General features: G+C 45.3%; 1 protein-coding gene across 1 annotated transcript; it reads right to left on the bottom strand.

Annotated features, from left to right (window-relative positions):
• Nucleotides 1–941: 941 nt before the first annotated feature.
• LOC125940034 (uncharacterized) lies at nt 942–11,608 on the bottom strand. The gene is made up of 4 exons (XM_049655698.1): nt 11,186–11,608; nt 8,722–8,898; nt 4,620–4,814; nt 942–1,077 (listed from the first exon to the last, which is right to left on the bottom strand). Exons 1-4 carry the CDS (start codon nt 11,253–11,255, stop codon nt 1,043–1,045), a joined length of 477 nt encoding a protein of 158 aa, XP_049511655.1. The 5' UTR covers nt 11,256–11,608; the 3' UTR covers nt 942–1,042.
• Between the last annotated feature and the right edge of the window lie 9,975 nt (nt 11,609–21,583).

Genomic DNA, 21,583 nt, shown 5'->3' with positions numbered 1-21,583 from the left:
AATCGCTATGATAGGAATAACACGGCCTTCTTTGTCTCTGGCCCGCACTTTGCGAGTGCTGCATCCAGCTGTTCGGCGGAATATGAAAGAACTTGGGTGGCTATAGGTATGTGCTACTGAGTAGGTTCCGAATAGACTACTTGGAATGGTGTGCACATACAATTGGGCATGTTCCACTGGGTATGCGTCCGAATAGACAACATGGGCCAGTTGGTATGTGCAACTGCGCATGCGGCACTGTGTAGTCTTTGTCCAATCCCTAATGACTGAAATGTGCCGCTGGATACGTGTCCGAATAGACAACCCGCATGAGAGTCAATGAAGTCAGTAAGTCGGCAACTAAGAAATGAATTCAGGTGTAAAATGTAGGATGATAAACACGGCTTTGACCACAATCGGGAGTACCAGCCTTGAGTTTTCTACTAATTTTCCTCTTATTTTAGTAATTTCATTAAAATTGTACTGACTAAATCCACCAAGTGAACCCCTAAGCAGCATGGTTATTACTGCCGGGCATCTGTAGAAGTATGCGCAAACAGCGCGACTGAAAGAAGGACACAGAGGGAAACATACCACAAAACAAGCCCTGTTGTGTGGCATTCAGTGCTTGTTCTGCGGCATTTGCTTCTCAGTATTTCTGTTCGTGTCCTCGTTTCAGTCACGCTTTTTGTGCATAGTTCTAAACATGATTCATCTAGCCCTCACCAAGATGTTAGTAATGCTGGACATATTAACACTGGAAATTCAAGGGTTCTCTTGGAATGTGAACTGCTCCAAGGTTTTATTGTAATATACAGGTAGCTAACCCATATCACCAACTATGTTTAGCCGATGGATACACATTCACTACGATATATTGGGCGTTTTGCAGATTCGTGAATGTGTTAATAACCCAAAGTTATACTATTCGCAGAAGTGAAACCTTTTATATGAATAAATTATACATTTTAAGCGTTTCTTGTTCCAAAGGCACAGCAATCAGCACCCGCCAACTGTAGTAGTATGGGACATCTTCACTGGATCCTTTGTTCTGTGTTGCCCTTTATTCTCTTCTTTCAGGTGAGGGGTTCCTTACCTCTAGAAAAGAAAGTTATGCTTTTATGATTTATTCACTGCTTCCTATTGGTTTTACCAAATATGGCAGGTTGATTTATTCAATTTACCAGCATTCACTTACTCCGCGAAAAACGTAAAAATATTCCTTTATATTTGCATTTAGTGGAAGCGAAATGTTGCGTTCATTCCCTTCAATTACCCGTGTACATAGAAAACAATGTATTTCTCCACCGGTCATTTGAAGAGGAACAATCGGAAGACACAAAAACGAGGTAAAGTACATTCGCTTGATTGCTCTCTTCGCATATTTTAAGATACACAATACATAATATAGAGAATAATAATACCAGTATACCATGCAGTATATTTACGCCAAAACACATTCATTCTCTACGTTCAGTATAGTAAGGTTTTCAAATGCACTTATTACAGAAAATGTGCAAAATGAAAATTGCCATTTACTGTCGCACTATGTTAAGGCATACCAAGTCAAATTTTTGACTTTCATTGCAAGAAATATAAGTCCGGGACATCTTTAACAGAAAAAATACTCGGTAGACCAGAGGGTCATAAATAATTTAAACTGTGCTATTTTTAACGAAATTTCGGTTTCACTTCAACTGTTTCATGACGTATTGATGCAGAATGCAGTAAAATGGAGCGCAAAATTCCGACATTTTGGCACTTCCTTCGGTTAACCTGACCATATTCTGTGCTTCTACATCGACCCTCAGAATGAGTAGCAGAATAGGAGGCGACTGAACAAGCCGCACCTAGTGTTAAAACATCGCAATGTCCTGCTCCCACGTGACCACCTTCTGCAGCTTGACGTCACTACAGAGTTACCTACAAAGACAGAAAACTAAAACTAGCAGTACAAAAGCTAAGATAACCAATCATTTAGGACACTCGAAGGCCTTCTAGTATTCTTTCTCTGGAATATAGAGGTCTACCACCTTTATTTAACGCTATAAACTGAGGAGTAGAGCATGTCATGCCACTACTCATTTAACGAAATCCAGCTGATGTTTAGAATTCGAAATTTTATTCAACATCCACATGTAGAATCCTTCATACTTGCGTGATAAACACAACTACTAAACAGACCGCCGCAAGGCATGCAAGTTGGCTAAATGATTTAATCGAAAGCTGCTTGCGAGCAGTTCATATGTACTGATTAGAATGTTGTTGACTCCATGCGATAAAAATATTGCGATATACAAATGTTCATGAATAGCGACACGCTTATGTAATGCATAGCCTAACGTGCAAGTCACTACACAGTGGTGTGTGAGACAGACAACTCCAAATGAGCTTGCAGGTTAGATGAGTGTCTTGGACAGTCATATAACGTGATACACGGAATCGGTGCTCTCATATGTCGTCTGTGTAGGACGTAGTGCCTGTGCCGTGTAAACATGTCCTCAGGCAATATGAGCACTGCGTATTTTTTGATGCAGAAAGGCCACGATTGCGCCGTCTAAACAACGTGGACCGAAAGTGCTGCATTTACGTACGTGAAAGCCAATGTTGCTAATCGAAACGTTCGCGCTATTATCAAAATACAGGTTGTTTGTATAGGAACATAATTACTGTTGTGAAAAATTTCCCTCTGCCGCATTGGACCAAAGACGTCCGCAGATTTGTTGGCTTCTTTTCTTATTTCCGACGTTTTGTCAAGAACTTGGCCGACATTGCCCGTAAGCTAACTCAGCTCCTGCAGCAGGACATCACATTTTCATGGGGTCCTGAACAAGCCGATGCATTGCGCAGGCTCCCCAGATTGCTTACCACTCCTCCCATCTTGGCGCATTTGCACCCGACAGCGCAATCCAGAACTTCGAACCGACGCAACTTCGAACAACTATGCCCTCTCGCTCAGCGGCAAGAAGGCAAAGACTGCGTCTTCGCCTACGCCAGTCGCCTCCTCTCCCTTTCCGAGCGCAAGTTCTCGATCACTGAACGTGAATGCCTTGCCCTAGTAGTTTGGGCAGCCACAAAATTTCGACCGTACTTGTTTGGCCGCACCTTTTCTCGCTAATCACCAAACACCATGCGATGTGCTGGCTCTCGTCCCTCAAAAACCTGACTGGACGGCTAGGTCGCTGGTCGCTAAAGCTTCAAGACTACAACTTTGATGTCCTTTGCAAGTCCGGCGCCATGCACCAGGACGCCAATGGCTATCACGTCATCCCGTCGATGCTCCCGACTCCACCGTCCACGATTCCGACGCCTGCGTCCTTGCCATCTCCGACTTGAGTGACATACGCAATTAACCGCTCAGCGATGCAATCTTGCAGTTCATCGTCGATCGTCTACGCGTTACTCCCTCCGACCCGTCCCTCCACCTGTTCGTGCTCCTTGATCACATTCTCTTTCGTCGCAATACTAACCTCGACGGTCCCTAGCTTCTGCTCGTAGTACCTACCACCATCCGTTCTACTCTCCTCAACCAGGTCCACGATGCCCCAACAGCCGGACACCTCATAGTGTCCCGTACATTCGACCGCGTGCGGCGTCGGTTCTCCTGACCAGGCCTTTACAGTTCTGTACGCCCGTATGTTGCTGCTTGTGAGTCCTGCCCGCGGCGCAAGCGCCCGTCCTTGTTGCCCGCGGTTCTTCAGCCTATCCACATTCCAACTGTCCCGTTCTACCACGTGGTCGCCGATCTTGTTGAACAATTCAGGATTTCGTTTACGGGTAACAAGTGGATTGCCGTAGCTACTGACTACACCACAAGATATGCCATCACCGAGGCACTGCCAACAAGCTGTTACACTGACGTCGCGGACTTTCTGCTTCACGATGTCATTCTCCACCACGGCGTACCCCGACCACTGCTGACCGATTGCGGTCATTCATTTCTTTCAAAAGCCATTGACGAAGTCGTTCGTTCGTGTTCCATCTTCACGGAATATATATAGAGCGAAGCCAAGATGGCGGAACAACAACCACACGAGCGCTTCTTCTGGCGTCGTCTTCCTCTACTTGCAGGCACCTTCTCCAATGTACGGGAATAGCTTGTAACAATATGCTGCATACAAGCTTCCGTACAACGCAACGTAGCGACCGCTACACATTGGGATTGTCTGTTGACTTCTTTTATTATTAGAAATGTGTTATATGTAATTTTGTGCCCTCATAAGAGTATTTCCAATAAGCATAAATAGGTTTGCTGTATTGGAACGCAGTTGCCTGGAATTACCAGCTGTTTTAACAAGGCGTCAGTAGATAACACACAGATACACATCTTTATAATTAGCGCAGTCACCATTGCGAAAATTACTTCAGTAGCCTGGGAATAGTTGGGATGAATAGGGAACGGCAACTACCCTCACTTCTGCTAAAGTATGACTGAAAGTGAAAATTAGGATAAACAGGCAAATAATGCCCATTTTATTTTTAATGTCAACTTCGACCTTTGCGCTCCAAGTATTGCTGCTCCTAATTGTACCTAAGTTGCCCTAGTTGAACTTTAATAATTTTAAAGCACGTTAAGATGTACCGCAATGTAGAGGGACTACAAGATTTAAAACCTTCAACGTGAATTAACATTTTCTTACCTCGGCATCTTTTCCAAAAGAAGTCGTACGCAAAGACCCGATGCTTGTCACCGTCGCAGCCAGTGTAATACAGCATTCGATGTCTGACTCCAAATAAGCCTTTTCTGAAATCAAACCAATGTTTTTGGCATTCCCCTCCCTGCATAAGCCAATACCGGCAGTTCTTTATTCGTGGTCTTGGTCTCTTGCCCGGTACTGTGGTAGAGAAAGCAAGAGAAAAAGAAAGTATGCGTTATCACAATATTCATAGATAGATTTTTAAAAGAAAAAGGTTAGTTCTATTTCCCTTTCGACTTTAGTATCTGCTATTTTAGCAACAGTTCACGTTCCTTCTGCCAAGGCACTGTATTCATTGTATGGATACATACTCAACCACAATTTATTTTTTGTTTTAGGAGGGCTGTGATTAAAAAAGGTACTTATTTTATTTATCTTTCCAGGATAACGGTCTAAGAACACTCGAGTAAAATTTAAATATCGTTCTTCTTTGTATCTGATCTTTTCTATTTTCGTCTTAAAGGCCATTGTTACATTGGCCAAACTATGCTTTACCAATCATTCATCAGTTCTCCATTTCACATCCACGCTCTGAGAATTTAAGGTATGCTTCTTTTCATTTTGATCGTAAGTTGTACCGATTTGTGGCTGGCGTGTTTGACTTGCAATTTTTAGGAAGCAGGGAAATTATTTTTCTTTGCAGTGGGCCGTGACGCTATTGTCATTTCCTTGGCGTGAATAAAGTGTCACTATTAGGGTGTACAAATTTATAATGAAAGTCTGTATCCCGCATCGAATCCTATCTAAAAATCTTCCCTTATATCAATGTATAGTGGCGAGCTTCCATTTAACGGTGTGCTTTTATCGTGGTGAAGTGTCACAAAATACTCACTCACTGAATTTCTGTTCTGGAAATAAAAAAAAAATATGCGCACCTATATTTTACTTTTATACTGTCTATTTCTGTTTTCTTGTTATATACATGTTATATCAAGGCTATTTTCAAGTGATCGACACAACGTTCCACATTTCTACAGGGATAACCTTCACCTCTTGGGACTCATAACTATACTGATTTCTGCCACAGTGATGCTTGCCACTTATATACGGGGAAATGGTAACTCACAATGGTAGTATTTACATTCACAATTGATAATATATTGTCTTACCTGAACACAGGCCCTATTTATTATTACATGTTCAACACTAGCTCTCCCGATGTCCGGCCACAATGTAAAGTTTAGGACAACTTGAACAACGTTCTTATTGCTGACGTTGTCATAAAGTCAATGTGAGTCATTGAACGTTGTGAATCTAGCCAATTGACTTCAGTTGGTTAAAATAATGAGTATCTAAAAGTTGCGGTGTTTCGTACTTTAAAAAAATACACTGCAATTAGCCACAAAATCTGGCCAAGGTGTGTCTAACGAAGAACGCAGCATGTGGCTTCCTTGATGACTTTCCGCTTCTTTAATGCCTCTTACTCAAATTCTGCGAACATTTTTTTTGTTCCATGACGTACTTTTATGAACATCTCGTGGATTAGCTTCCGTGTAACCGCTAAGCGCTACAATCGGGAGGCACAGAAGCACAGTGACAAAATTGTAATGCGATAGTGCTAAATCACCACTGAATTTTTTAATACTATGCGGGATTTTTCTCAGCTGGAAAAAAAACCGCGCGAAAGGAAGCGGCAAGTAAATGCCTTTGTAGCGGTGCGACTATGGGCTCCAGAGCCGGTGAAGAAGAAGAGGGCGCACATGCAAGTAGCGCGACATGAAGAACATGTTTATTTTTGTAGTTAGTTTTCTCTTAATTTTTATTTAGTTAATTTAAGTATAAGACATCTTAAAATCTGTGTTAAGGAGTTACCAAAATCTTAATTTTGATTATTCACCTTTACCATTTTGTTCGTTGTTAGGTGCATGTTTTATTTTATCCAGTGTGGCCAATCCCCCTCGTGGGTACGAGCCATGTTTTGAGGCAACAACAACAAGAACATGTTGGCGCACTCGGCCACAGAGGTCGCGTCATTCTGCCGCTCCCGTGAACCGCCGGCACCACCGTTGTCCTACCTAAATAAACCGTGACTGCGGCGGCGACATCGTCGCGCCTCCTCGCACCACTTCAGTGGGTATTTCTAAACGCGCTCAAAAACATTTAAAATTCTGCACAATTTATCCGATGTTATTTCATAATCAGTCACCCATCAAAAAAAAATATTCGATGCATCTGAAGGAGCGTGATTATAACATACCTTTGGTCTGGTTCACTATGATGTACCATTCCATTTTGGACATTCGATTTCACATACTTGCGTTTAACACCCGGTATAGCAGGTCACCTATACTACGACTACAGATGTGTTTGGTTAACGGCTCTGTTTTCTCCGGACTTGCGGCATGAAACCACAAACGCTACATAAGTTTCCTCACTGCAAACAATATACTCGTTTAATGTACGCTTTCAGAAATGTATGCCTTTGGCTCTTCGCTTATGTTGGCAATATACCGTGTGCCCCAGTTAATGCTAGCCAAGCGTTTCAATGAAATAAAGCTTTAAAAACACGGTACAAGATACAATTGCAAGGACGGTGGTGTTTGATCGTACGAGGCTTGACAACCGAATACCGTCGGTCGTGTACTTGCACCTTGCACCATGTTTTTTAGCCTTTTTTTAGAAAGCTTGGATAACGTTAGCTGGGACTACTTATATTTCGATTGCAGCAACACAATTCTTGCGTTTAACAGTGTCCTGATATTTTAAGAATAAAGAGTAGCATTTGAAAGCCGATGGCTCTAGCTCTGATTCTTACCGCTTTTCATTCTTCAACATTTCCTCTACCCATCAAAACTGTCTAAACAGGTTTATATTTATATAACATGGAGTTATAAAATATTCGTCCGAGCAAAAGGTCTTTAGCGCTAAAAAAAATTGTGGATGTCAGCAAAACGTTAGGTTGTCCGATACCCGTATCACACTTAATGAGCGTCACCGCGACGTCTTACAAGTGTTCCATGAGGAAGACAGAACGGTCTAATTGGCGTAGGTCAGATCCTAACAACACAGTGAGGGCAGTTGGTGGATGCGTAAGGCGTTGAAATCCCTGAACGCCCTGCTATGCCATATAGGTCATTATTAGCGATATTTAAAATTTTGTGAACGCAGAAAGAGAAAAAGAGGCTTTAAACTGTCTTAAAATTGTGAGGTTGTCTGATCACAGTAACTAGATTTGTATACAGTTAACCGTTCAGATGAACCAGAATGTGAGCTTTACTTTCTGTACTTACCCGGCAACAGTACTAAGGTGATGGAGCGTTCGTTAAAAAAATTTGGAGGACGCTTAAGCTTCGCCTTCAAGAATGGAACGCGATAGTATTCAAAGATCCTTGACTGTTCCTCACTTCCCGGCAACTGCAGCATATGTAACCTAATGTTTACCGGGAAACGCTGGCGATGAACCTATGCGCGAAGGCGCGCTTTCTGGTAGAAACGTGGTTTCTTTCGTGGGCCGGCCTTCTTTTATTGTTTGCACCTTTAATATTTCAGTCTGAGAAGATTTAGCATAAAAGGCATGCACTAGCTGTCGGTATTTTGTTTAATGACAATTGTTTGTGGGCTGTCACTCTCAAAATTCCGAGGAAAAACTTTGTACAAAATGCAAGACAAAGTGTGAGCAACTTTAGTGTTAAAATATATTTGGAAGACCTGCGTGGTTGGGATCATTTTCTTGGCCACAGGCGGCATTGCCGACACCGACGCTGGATTTTCTGCAACACGGGGCCCTAAACGCTATCACGTTAAAATATTACCAATGCCAAGATGATGTGCAAAATCTGCAAATGTGCTTCTCCAAAAGAACGAATGTTGGTCAGCATCGAAGGTGTCAATATGCGGGGAGTTACATCATTCCTGCCACTATCAAAATGCCGCATCATCCAAGCTTTCAAAATTTGTGTCTCAGGTTTAACGATATTATACTGAAGAAGGCAGTCATCTTGCACATTGGAAGTTTGAACTGTGTGTAGATCCGAATGCAATATTTTGCATTTCTCCTGTTATTATTGATACAGCTGTTAAAGATAAGTTCACCGAAGGTACTCACTGGCTGGGCAAATTTTTGAGCACTCCACTTCATTAGAAAATCTGTTGACATTTTCTGAGCAGACAAATCCTTTAGCACATTTATTTGAGGCCTTGATGTAGCTCCAGCCTAAGAGGACGGTGTCGCAGCCTTCTGCTGTGACTTCCTTTAGACATTTGGGATCTCTTGCATTGAAGCCTGAGAGAGTGGCACAATAGGTAGAACTTACTGTTTAAACATGAAACTATAATTTTCATAAGCAGGGTCACCGAGGTGCGAACGCCTCTGAGAGACAGTCAAATAAAGGTGATTATATTCACGCCCACGCAAACTGCATACATACATACATACATACATACATACATACATACATCTATACATACATACATCCATACATCCATACATATAGATCTGTAGAGACAATGTTTTTCATTTCCGCCCCTCTTTCACTTTAAACTTTGCGTACACATCCCACCTACACCTTGCCCTTACTGTCGCCAAACATAAATACGGCACCTCGCTTATTTCCCCCGAGGACACGAAACGAACGTTCTATCACGCATGAAAAAAAGATTAAACAAATGTGCAATAATTGTTTGTAATGCTCCCATTGAAAACAGGAGCGCAACGATTTTCAAGATATATTCCAGTTAACATTACCTGTATCCTTACAAAGTTTACTTTTTACAAGCGCTGAATTCATTTGGCACATTGGAAAACGTAGCGGAAAACGGGAGCATGAAACTTTCGAGCACTTTATAAAGGAAATTTGAACAAAGACAGTAATTGATGCATATGCGCTCAATATGGTACACAAATTTGCGATATCGTTGCCTCGAAATCAGCTGAAATTGGTCTTGGTGCAACATCTAGTTATGACAGTGCAGCTGTCAAAATTACGCGCAGCTCGAAAACCATATTCATAAAGCTCCGAAGGAGCTGCAGACGTCATCTATTGCCAAGGTCGTAATTAGCCCACATACTCTAAATTTTGCATACACATTACTCAATGCCTGCCTTTCAATTTAGTCAAATATAGACAGGTGGGCTTCAATATTTCAAAGAGTACAACGAAGATACCTAGTATATTTCTTATAACAAGTGGAAAAACTGAAAAATCAAGGGTTCAATATATTTTACAGTACTTTTGTTCCCGGCCGATTTTCCCAAATTTCGTGGAAGAGTGAGCACAATATCGCCCCTGTTTTCACGGAATTTGAAGTTAGTGCCTTTTGCCCTCGTTTTATGACCCTGGAAAACATTGCGGATAACGGCAGCGGGACGTTCAGGAACGCTTGTAAGAAGTACCATTCTACATTCCTTAAAGAGATAACACTTTAGTGCTCGTGAGTGACCAGATGCTTCACACTTTATTAAATATAGGTGCCGTGCCTCTCAAAGCTAATCGAAGAAAATGGGAAAAAGAAACTGCTTGCCTTCGCGAAAGCAAAAAGAAAAGAAAAATAGGTGCAGGTGAGTATTCAGTACCTATTTTCAAAGCACCTAATACATCCACAGATTTAAAGTTTTGATCCGTGACACCCATAGAGCGGTCCCCATTGCCTGAAAAAATTAATCGCTGCTTACTTTAGTCTTCGCAAGTAAACGAAGAAGCTTTGAATAATTTCACATAATACCTTTTAACGGACCGAGAACGAGCGTTTATTGACAGACTTCAAAATTTGCCCACCGATCGCCCTCATTGTTCGCCACATTTCGTCAAATATAAAGTGCCCGAGTTTTCCAGTTTCTTCAGAAAACCGTGAATACTGACACCTCACGTTTTCGAGCACCTCTGTAGTCGCACTAACTGCTTCGCTGTAAAAGCGCCCGCACTAATGCGCTTCGAGTATCCCGTTCGAATCACTGACTACTACGTTCGAGTGAGCTAGATATTAAGGCACGTAGGCTTACGCTTCCTAAAGATATCATGTGTGACACTTCATTAAACTCAGTGGCGGAAGCCCGAATTTTGGCGGTAGGCACGACGCTTTATGACTGCTATCTATTTTTATGAAAAGGAATACAAAAATTTCTTCTGGTTTATTGTATTTCCTTGTGAACCCTGCCATTGACCCTTACCCCTGCTTAGGCCACTGAGCCATCCTTTTCATTAAAGTTTATTCTCTCTCTTATCACTATATAGACCGGCTTGGCGTTACGATGCTGAGAAAAAGGCCCAAGGTTGCCGACTGTGGCCAGTGCATACTGATGGCAAAAAGGCACGTGTGCCTTGCATTAGGCCGACGCCACCAAGAGAGTAGTTATTGGTTGGGCGTGCGTTAACGAGACCCACGGTGGCCAAGACTAATCCGAAACTTTCCACCACGTAGATCGTTGTAGACCTTCCGACGTTAAAGACCCCAGTTAAATTTTTGAGGACACCATAGTTGAGAAGTAATTATCCATAGGCACCCCGTTTCTACTGATGTAAATATATATTTTACCTATTTATATCCCACAACACAGAAATATATTCACTCACCTCTAGCAAGAAGATGACCCGGTATTAAACATGCAATTACAACAAGCTCTAATCCGTATGCACAACCCATTCCTATTATTCTTTATACGCCCTGGCTGTCACAACTAGAACAATAACTTAATATGCAAGCACTTAGCTGCAAAAGTAGCCAACACACCGGCAGCCTAGCCAGAGTCAATGTAATGGCGGCTAGATACGACACACACGAGTTGTGTCCTCCTGTTTAAGCGCTGTGGCCAACTGCTCTCTCAAGTTTTTGCTGAATCAGATGTGGGAATCGTTAGAGAGAGAGAAAGAGAGAGCGGAAGGAGTTGCCGTCCTACTTTAGTACAGAGCCGGTCCTTTCGGTTAAGAGATTTCAAAACCCTTGTGTTTCGTAGTACATCACAATAAGCGTAGTTCAATGTGTATTCCTACGTTCTTTCAATCAAGCGACTAGAAAAGTGATTGCAGCACAGTCTCGTATTTGTGCGATTGCGCGAGAGATATTTTTATGATACTTTTTTATAGGCCATCCTAGTATTTCGACGCAATTGTATTTGGTGCTTCCAGCTTTCGTGTAAGAACTGCGTTGATAGCTGTGCAGCACCTGTTTGGTCCGGGCCAACGCAGACAATAGAATAACGCATGAAAGCTGGTTACGTAGAACGAAGTTAGAGTAAGGCTATATTGTTCTCTACAAAAACGTGCTGCAAGAATCATAACCAACTTACAGCAGAATGACATTTCAAAGCCTATGTTCCACAGGTCACAGATTATGCCCTTCGACCTCTTACGAAAAATAAAAATAGCTTTCACATCAGTGTGAAACACCATAATACATTTCATATGTAGTGGTTTTTCGTGCAGTATCATTGTAACAGATAAGTACGATAAATATATTGGTAATATGAATATTCCTCTCGCTAATAATGTACACGGTTAACTTCTACTACGATTCTGTGGTATGAAAATCTAGAACGCTGTTATTTTTGTAATGATAAATTCACCTTGTTTTCCAAACACACTAAATGAGATCTATAAGAAGAATTAAGACGTGTTTGACGTAATGAAATTATTAAGACATTTATATTTTTGCATGAATACTATTGTTGTTATCAAAATTGTTTTGTACGGTGTATATTTTATTTAATTTTACACACTATTACCCAGTTGGTGATTGTATATTATCGGCCTTCCTAAATCTTCTCTCGGGTGGCGGCAACATGGTTCGAGGCGTCGGGTTGTTGGTAGAGGCAGTGGTTGCGACGGCAACACGCCTGGGAGTCTGTCACAGTACGTCGGCATATGAGACGCTCGGCTAGAACAGTAGTGGCACGCCGGGCTGTGTATTTAACCACGGTTCCTGGGCCGCATGTCGGAATTCTTCGAGAACCACAACTGCCAGTGAAGAGAGCGTTGGAGAGCTCCGATGAATTAAGCTGTATCCTCTGAAGCTCTTCTCGGACTACATATCGTACGAGCACCCGTATGACCTCCACGCTGTTTCAGAAGACTGCCGGAACTGCGTCTGCAGAGGCAATTTTCATATCCTGGTGGTATATTCATTCTCGCTGTTGCAACGTTCTGTTCACTGCTGTCAACTCAGAACAAAACTCTGGCGTGTGGCGCGTAGGGTTCCAAGTCCATCCGGCAAATTGTTCCTGTTTAACGCCCTGCTGTAGCTGGCGAAGCTCCTAGTCCTCGCTGATGTTCGAATGAGCTCGGCGGGATAGGCGGGGCATGTCTTGTTCATATATCGCCATGATTTCGTTGTTGCACTGGCTTCTTGCTTAGTGGACAGCTTCGGCCCTCTACTTGCGGACTGTACTCGGGTAAGCGGCAAGCAGCTCCCGTCGGCAGGCATCCCCCGATATGAAGGCACTTCGTGGTTTTAAAACCACGTTCGTGCGCACTATGCTAATGTGAACAAAGCGTTTCGTTGTTTGCGGTCTACGTCTCATCCATTAAACCCCGCGACCCACTCAAATCCTTTTAGGAAGTCCTCTGAGACTTCAAATGTGTCGCCGTGGAAAGCCTCTGGCATCATCGATGAATTCGCTATGTGAAATTACTTGACCTGAGTTGGCGTGAGAAGGAGGAATTGAACACTTGTCGAATGAAATTAAAAGGCACGAATGACGAGAGCTCCTGCTTCTCCTTGCTTCCGTGTCGCGCAAGTGAGGGCACTGATCAGTACAGGAGTCCTACGGCTGCCTCTAGCTAGCCAGCCCGCCACACCAGCTGATGGTGACCACGCGGATTTGAGCTGAACAGAACAGCATCCCACTATTTGGGCGTTGCGTATGCGATTAGGGGAACATTGTCATTGTTGAGGCTAGCCCTAGTGGTGGGAAACCACGAGACATGCTCTACAAAGTGCGTACACTTGTGGGAGTGTAGGGTCGGTTGTATGGCGTGATAGAGGCTTAGGCGAGGATAGGAGTTTGCAGTTTCCAGGCAGTTGTCTCCACCCAAGGAGGGTCTTATGAGGAGGGTGACTGGAGTTGTCATCTCGTTAGCGTCTCCGTTGACAGCTGTTGACGCTGCAATAGAATGAAACTCTGGCGGCTCACCACGTTGGTGACGACTGCTGTATTGGTGCACAGGAGTCAACTCGAGGGTCCGAGTGGCCGAGGGCACGGGCTGCTTTCTCTTACTCGAGAAAGACTTGATGTCACTACCCCGCGACTCCACCCGAATTGTAACACACAGTTGAGAGAACGTAGATTCATTAGTTAACCACGGGCAATCTTGTTCCCGACAAACAGCTGAGCGAGTGTGGCGCTTACGAAAACAATCTTTTCCCAAGAGTTCCATCACGCAGGAAACAGCGTCATTTGATCGCGACTTGAGCTGATGTTTTATTTTCTGCAATGCTGTTTACGCAGTGCGAATTGAAATTGTGAAAAAAAAAATACTTCTTCAACCCAAATTAATCTAGCGCTATGGGCCCACTTGCAAATTTTGTGTAAACGAAGAAATTATTAAAAATCAGTTAGTCACCCCAACCCCACCAATAAATCGACTACGCTAACACACAATTACGAGTACCCCTGCAATGGCTAACTCATGCCATCAGCCATTATCAGGACGAGCATACAGAATTGTAATCTCTATGTCGGAAGTGTGGCGCATTTTACTGGAATACTTGTTACGTTTGTAAAAACGTTCTGAAAGATATGAAGAAATTTCATAGTAACGCTCCACTTTGCATCAATCGAATTGTAGTCGCAACTTTTGCTCTGAGGACCAGGTCGTTCTTTTATACAGATAGTCTGAGGGATGTTCACCTAAGGAGAAATAGGCTGTGTACAGTGCAAGTGGAATTAGTTGGCGTATCGAGAGCACTGTTCATAGATACGTAACAAGCAATATTTGTTTCAATTAAAGTTTCAGATGCATGCTGTCACTTTTAACAACGACGCTGTTAAAGCCAGCTGTTTTTTGTGGTTCATATCAAGAAACTATCAAGAAGAAAATAAACTTTCTTGCCGAGGCGGGATTGGAACCCATGTACCCACGGTCCCAAGCCGAGTGACGTAACCACAAGGCTATACATCCACGCTTGCATAGCGTGCATATGATGATGATGATGTACCTCTGTCATGGCTCGCACCCACTAAGGGGGATAGGCCAAGAATCGGGCGGCAGTAGGTATGCTAAAAGAAATTCATATTTGAAAACAAGAATGGCACAGTAAAAAACAAAAAAAGCAGATGTCGCAATAACTAGATTACCATGCGAGCGAGCAGTCAGACTAACTGAAATAATGAAAGTGAAAAGCTGTTGCAACCAGGGGGAGGTAATATTGTCACGGTAATAACAGCACAAGCAACAACCGGTCACACACAGAACAGCTCCGATTGAGCAGAACGTCTTCTTCGTCGTCTTCGTCTCTCCTGCCCGAATCCATCGCGGCGTGCAAAATAAAGCGCAAGCAAACTATAACTGCACAACACACGGAAATGTACTGAATTGACGTGTCATTATTCCCCCCCTGGAAAAGCATCGTCTCGATGCCTTCGAAGTAGGGAAGGTAGGTGGTCAGCGTGCGTAATATGGCTTCATCCTAGCCACGTGGACGATGTCCGGTTGTGGTGTACGGCGGGAGCTTCGCGTGGTGCTCTCTGGAACAACTGTGTAGTTGACGTCGTTGAGGCGTTGAAGAACCCGGTAAGGCCCGTAATAACGCCGGAGAAGTTTCTCCGACCTCCCGCGCTGGCGGACGGGACTCCAGATCCATACTTTGTCTCCGGGGTGGTAGGTAACTTCTCTGTGTCGGAGGTTGTACCTGTGAGCATCGTAGTGTTGTTGAGAGCGAATGCGCAGGCGAGCTAGCTGACGAGCTTCCTCGGAACACTTAGCATATTGGGCTGCATTCACTGTGGTAGATGCGAAGGCGTCGGGCAGGAGTGTTACGTCTAACATTGTGGTAACCTCGCGGCCGTGAAGCAAGCGGAAAGGAGTAAATCCTGTGGTTTCTTGAACGGCGGTTTTATAGGCGAAAGTTACTAAAGGAAGGACGCTGTCCCAGTTCTTGTGATCCACGTCCACATACATTGAAAGCATGTCAGCGATGGTCTTGTTGAGCCGTTCGGTTAGGCCGTTCGTCTGTGGATGATAAGCTGTTGCCCGACGATGAACAGTGCCGCTGAGGGTCATCACTTCATCCAGGAGTTGGGCTGTGAAAGCGGTCCCTCTGTCGGTAATAACCATTGCTGGTGTGCCATGGCGGAGGACGATATCATGCATGAAGAAATTGGCGACGTCGTTAGCAGTAGCTCGTTGAAATGGTCTTGTTTCACAGTAACGAGTGAGATAATCTGTCGCAACTATTATCCATCGGTTGCCAGCCGAAGATTTAGGAAATGGTCTAAGCAAGTCCATTCCGACTTGTTGAAAGGGTGCCCGAGGTGGTTCGACAGGTTGTAACAAGCCAGCTGGTTTTATAGGCGGCGTCTTGCGCCGCTGGCAGTCTCGGCAAGTCTTCACGTATTGCTTAACGGTACGGGACAGTTTAGGCCAGTAGTACTTGTGGCGGATACGCCCGAGAGTACGCGTGAACCCCAAATGGCCAGAGGATGGTTCGTCGTGACAAGCATGCAGGATCTCTTCTCGCATCGCAGATGGTACCACCAGAAGATCGGCTTGAGAGCGGGAGTCAAAGCTTTGCTTGCACACGACGTTGTTGCGGAGAAAGAACGACGAAATTATGCGTCGGAATGGACGTGGTGGCTGTGGAAGTTGGCCCTCAAGGTAGTCGATGAGCGGGCGAAGCTCCAGGTCATCCCGCTGTTGCTGAGCCAAGTCAAACGCTGTGACGGCGCAGAGGAAACTGTCGTCTTCAGCTAGCTCAGGCGAAGTCGTTTCTACAGGAGCGCGGGGCAGACAGTCGGCATCTGTGTGCTTGCGTCCCGACTTATAGACAACCGTAACGTCGAACTCCTGAAGGCGAAGACTCCATCGAGCAAGGCGGCCTGAGGGGTCTTTGAGACCGGCAAGCCAACACAACTAATGGTGGTCACTGACTACTTTGAAAGGTCTTCCGTACAAATATGGTCGGAACTTAGATATCGCCCACACAACAGCTAGACATTCTTTTTCTGTAGTCGAGTAGTTCGATTCGGCCGATCACAAGGCACGACTAGCGTAGGCGATCACTCTTTCTATACCTTCTTGCCGCTGCACAAGGACGGCGCCGAGACCAACATTGCTCGCGTCTGTGTCTACTTCAGTGTCGGCGTCTTCGTCGAAGTGACCTAGGATCGGAGGAGTTCGAAGTCGTTGTTGTAGGTCACAAAAAGCGCGATGCTGCTCGGGGTTCCAAACGAAAGCGACATTGTCTCTTGTGAGGTAATGTAAGGGCTGAGCTATTTTCGAAAAATTTGGTACGAAGCGACGGTAATACGCGCAAAGTCCCAAAAAACGGCAAACCTCGCGTTTGTTCGTAGGCGTGGGGAAGGCTGCAACAGCTTGCATATTTTCAGGATCCGGGCGAATTCCATCGCAGCTTATGACATGACCAAGGAATTTCAGCTCCTCGTAACCGAAGTGGCATTTTTCGGGCTTGAGTGACAGGCCTGCAGTTCGGAGCGCATCAAGCACTGCACGAAGACGCTGAAGATGCTGCTCGAAAGTCTCCGAAAAAACAACGACGTCGTCCAAATAAACAAGACACGTTTGCCACTTAAGACCGGATAAAACAGTGTCCATCATTCTTTGAAAAGTCGCAGGAGCAGAGCACAGACCAAAAGGAAGCACCTTGAATTCAAAGAGTCCGTCAGGAGTAATAAATGCGGTCTTTTCCCGGTCACGGTCATCGACCTCTATTTGCCAATAACCACTACGCAGATCCATGGATGAAAAATATCTGCAGTGTCGAAGTCGGTCCAGCGAGTCGTCGATGCGAGGTAGCGGATAGACGTCTTTCTTTGTAACGTTGTTGAGTTTGCGATAATCAACGCAGAAATGCAGTGTGCCGTCTTTCTTTTTAAATAGCACCACTGGTGACGCCCATGGACTTGTAGATGGCTGAATGATGTCGTCAGCAAGCATTTGCTTGACTTGTTCACGAATGGCGTCTTGTTTTCTTCGAGACACACGGTAGGCACGCTGTCGGATGGGTCTTTCGGCGGGTTCGGTTATAATTCTGTGCTTCGCAACGGGTGTCTGCTTGATTTTTGACGTCGTGGCAAAACAGTCGCTAAAGGAAAGCAAAAGAGAGCGAAGACTATCTTGTTGCTGAGCCGATAGTTTAGAATTCACATCGAGTTGAATTGTAAACTGCTTCTCATCGTGTTGGGCGGAGGAAAGTTCTGCGAGTGATAGGCTGGTTCTCGCGTCGCCGATTTCTTCGAAGTAAGCGACAACAGCGTGCCTCGTGAAGTGCTGGTATTCGCGACTGAAGTTCGTGATTAGGATTTCAGCAGGCTGTTTGGTCAGTTCGAGGAGGCCGCGGGCGACGCATACTTGACGAGAGAAGAGGATCGACACATTGGTTTCAACAACTCCAAGGGCATTTTGGTCCTTGTCGCTCACTACGGTAACCAGTACACTGGAACGAGGTGGTATGGTCACCGAATCATCAGAGACACGCAAAGCTATATTGTGCAATTTGCATTCGTGCGAGATTGCGTTACGAGAAAATGTTACCAACAGCTCTCGAAGATTTATAATGGCCCCATGAAAGTTCATTCCTAAGATGAGCTGCCTGGAGTATTCCCGCGGTATGACGAAGGATACAATGAAGGCAGAGCCGCAGATATGCGACTCGGGCAGTGCACCTTCCAACCGGCGTAACAAGATGACCACCCGCAGTACGGAGTTGGCGACCATTCCATGGTGTGGTCACCTTTCGGAGAGTAGCCACCAATTCACCACTCATAACGGAGTAGTCGGCGCCGGTATCAACGAGGGCGGTGACCTGGTAATTGTCGACGGTTACTGTAATATCGGCGGAAAGTACTGCGTCGTTATCAGAACATGGCGTGGCGGATAAATCGTCGTCGTGAACTTTTCGTGTCGGAGGGTGTTTGTCAGGACGATCAGCAGCGGCCCCACCCCCGGAGGTCGCTGTCCTCAGTTTTCCTGGCGTGGGCGTGGACTTGCGAACCTGTTGCGAACATCAGAAAACAGAGTAACGGCTAGGCGAGATCATGCGCCGGAGATGGTGAGCGTGATTGGCGTCTTTGTGCGGGAGAACATGGCTGTTGAGAGGCCAGGAACTGCTCAATCTCGCGTGGACGCTCACCATTACTTGGTCGACGCGCGTTAGGGTGAAATCCCTGCAGGCCCATCCTCCGATAAGGGCACTGACGATACAGATGGTCCGCTTCGCCGCAGTGGTAGCAAAGTGGCCGATTTTCCGAGGTGTGCCGCACGTTTGATTTCCGTGTGATATCTCGCGGGCCTACGTACTCATACGAGTTTGCATTTGTAGCGGGAAATTGACGTGGCGGCAGAGCTGAAACACGGGAAGGCAAACGTCGTACCGTAGATGGTTGAGCGCCCCGTAAGGCTTCGGCATATGTCAGGACTGGAGCTTCCGCTCGCGTTGGTGCCAATGGTTGGGTCACGGTCCTGATTTCGTCACGAATGATGTCACCAAGCGCAGTAACAGTCGGCTGACAAGCAGTTTTGCGAACTTCCTCAAGCTCTTCGCGCACAACGCTTCGCACAAGCTCTCGGAGTGCTGCTAAATCATGTCCGCAGGTGAAACATGACACGGCGGCGACGGTGCTTTGGCGATCGTACTGTTGGGATCGTTGCTGGAGCGCTCGCTCCATTGTTGTCGCTTCAGTTATGAACTTGGCGACGGTAGCTGGAGTGTTGCGCATGAGCCCAGCGAAGAGTTGTTCTTTCACCCCTCGCATTAAGAGGCGAACTTTCTTTGTCTCCGCCATACCTGGATCAGCACGTCAGAACAAGCGGGACATGTCCTCGACGAACATGGCCACGCTTTCAATTGGCTTCTGAAACCGACTCTGCAGAGCCTGTTCGGCCTTTTCTTTCCTTTCGAGGCTGCTGTACGTCTCGCGAAGCTGTCGTCGGAAATCTTGCCAGCTAGTGATGGAGCCCTCATGATTCTCGAACCATGGGCGAGCGTAGTCTTCAAACGCAAAGTAAACGTAGCGCAGTTTCTTAGAGTCGTCCCATTCATTGACTGCAGCGACTCGATCGAAGTGCTCAAGCCAATCCTCCACGTCCTCGAACACGTCACCATGAAATGACTTCGGAACGTGCGCTGGATAGACGACACTCGGGGTAGAAGTGGATTGGACTGTGTCGCTCTCTTGCGTCTGACTCGTACTTGCCCCTGTGGTTGACATTCTTACTGGGCTCAATTCTTACTGGGCCGTATTCAGGAGGCAGTCCTTGCAAGCGGTGGCTGTGGCGAAGTGCCCGGTTTTCCTCCGGAATCGCGGGAATGGTGGTAGGTACTTGAAGCGTCGGGAGGTCAAATTAGGGCATAGGATGATACCCAGCACCTCCACCAATTTGTCACGTTAATAACAGCACAAGCAACAACCGGTCACACAGCAGAACAGCTCCGATTGAGCAGAACGTCTTCTTCGTCGTCTTCGTCTCTCCCGCCCGAATCCATCGGGGCGTGCAAAATAAAGCGCAAGCAAACTATAACTGCACAACACACGGAAATGTACTGAATTGACGTGTCAATATTAACAAAACAATTTGGAGAAACCCATATAGGTGATATGAATGCATGTGATGTGTACAATACAAATACAATAATTAGCAGGGTAATGGTTTTGTTTCAGTTAAAAAATGAAATACTGCGCAACACACGTCTCTGTGACTATAGCCTAGTGCTGAGGCCCCAAATGATAACAATACTGCTATGCTTAAACCTAATCCAATTTGTAGAGTGGAACTTCCAGTAATACCTTTCTGTGGTGCATGTATGTGAACCATATGATTGCGTTCGAGCGTCGTTGTCTTCGTCCACAACTAGCGCGTTCGCACGCTCGTGCTCTGCAAGGTGAGGAAGTAGTTTTCCGCACTGTGCTCGGGAGAGAGAAAGAAAATGAGAGTGTGTGGAGAGTGGAAAGAGAGAGTGGAGAGAGAGAGATGCATTCACGGAGGGTGTCTGCTGGAACGCGTTGTCGGCATTGCAACGTGGTGTCGGTATTGCAAGCTGCGCTATGCAACGTGCAGTGACGGCCGTAAGCCCGAGACTCACAATAAGAAATTATCACCATCATGAGTAATATTATATAAAGTTCGCGCGCACTTCCGGAAAATTCAGGTCTACGATCGCCCAACTTCGCTGCGTCAAGCGTTGCGCGGCCGAGTGCAAGGTTAAGTGTTTTTTGGGCATATTGTAAGACTGTCACATTATGTGCTCGTCAGTATTCTGAAAGCGCTTGTTCGCATTGAGTGGAAACAAGTATGCATGCCTATGTTGTGTAATGGGTAACTTGTGGGGCTTTGTGCAGAAATACTCGGGTTCACTTCGCCCACTGGGCACTTAGCTTTTCTTTTTATTGAGCAAGAATTTGTGCTGAACCTTCAAGATGAAGAACTGATCCACTCATCTTGCGTAGAACGCATAACGCAAAGCTGTAGAAGCGTCATCTGTTGTAAACGAGAGAAGATAACCTATGACGTCACTGCGAAAAACCTGCTTACAACAAAACCACCTGTGGCGCAGAGGCAACCCCAACGACAGAGGACCCAAAAAAGCTTGGAATGTGGCTATGAATGAATGAATGTGTGTGGTTTAGTGGCGCAAGGGCCAGGTATGGCCAAAGAGCGCCATGCCAGTGTTTGTTAGTTCGCAGCGAAGTGATGAATTCTGAGAAGTAGATGTGACGGGGCTGTAAAGGGGCCTAAAAATAATCGCTGTAAAGAGCGTAAAATATACATGTACTAAAATCATGGCAATGACTAATGAGG

The sequence above is a fragment of the Dermacentor silvarum genome, chromosome 9 (genome assembly GCF_013339745.2).
Source record: "Dermacentor silvarum isolate Dsil-2018 chromosome 9, BIME_Dsil_1.4, whole genome shotgun sequence".
Taxonomy (NCBI): Eukaryota; Metazoa; Arthropoda; class Arachnida; order Ixodida; family Ixodidae; genus Dermacentor; species Dermacentor silvarum.
Note: the sequence above shows the minus strand (reverse complement) of the source record. Positions and strands in the feature narration are given on the sequence as shown.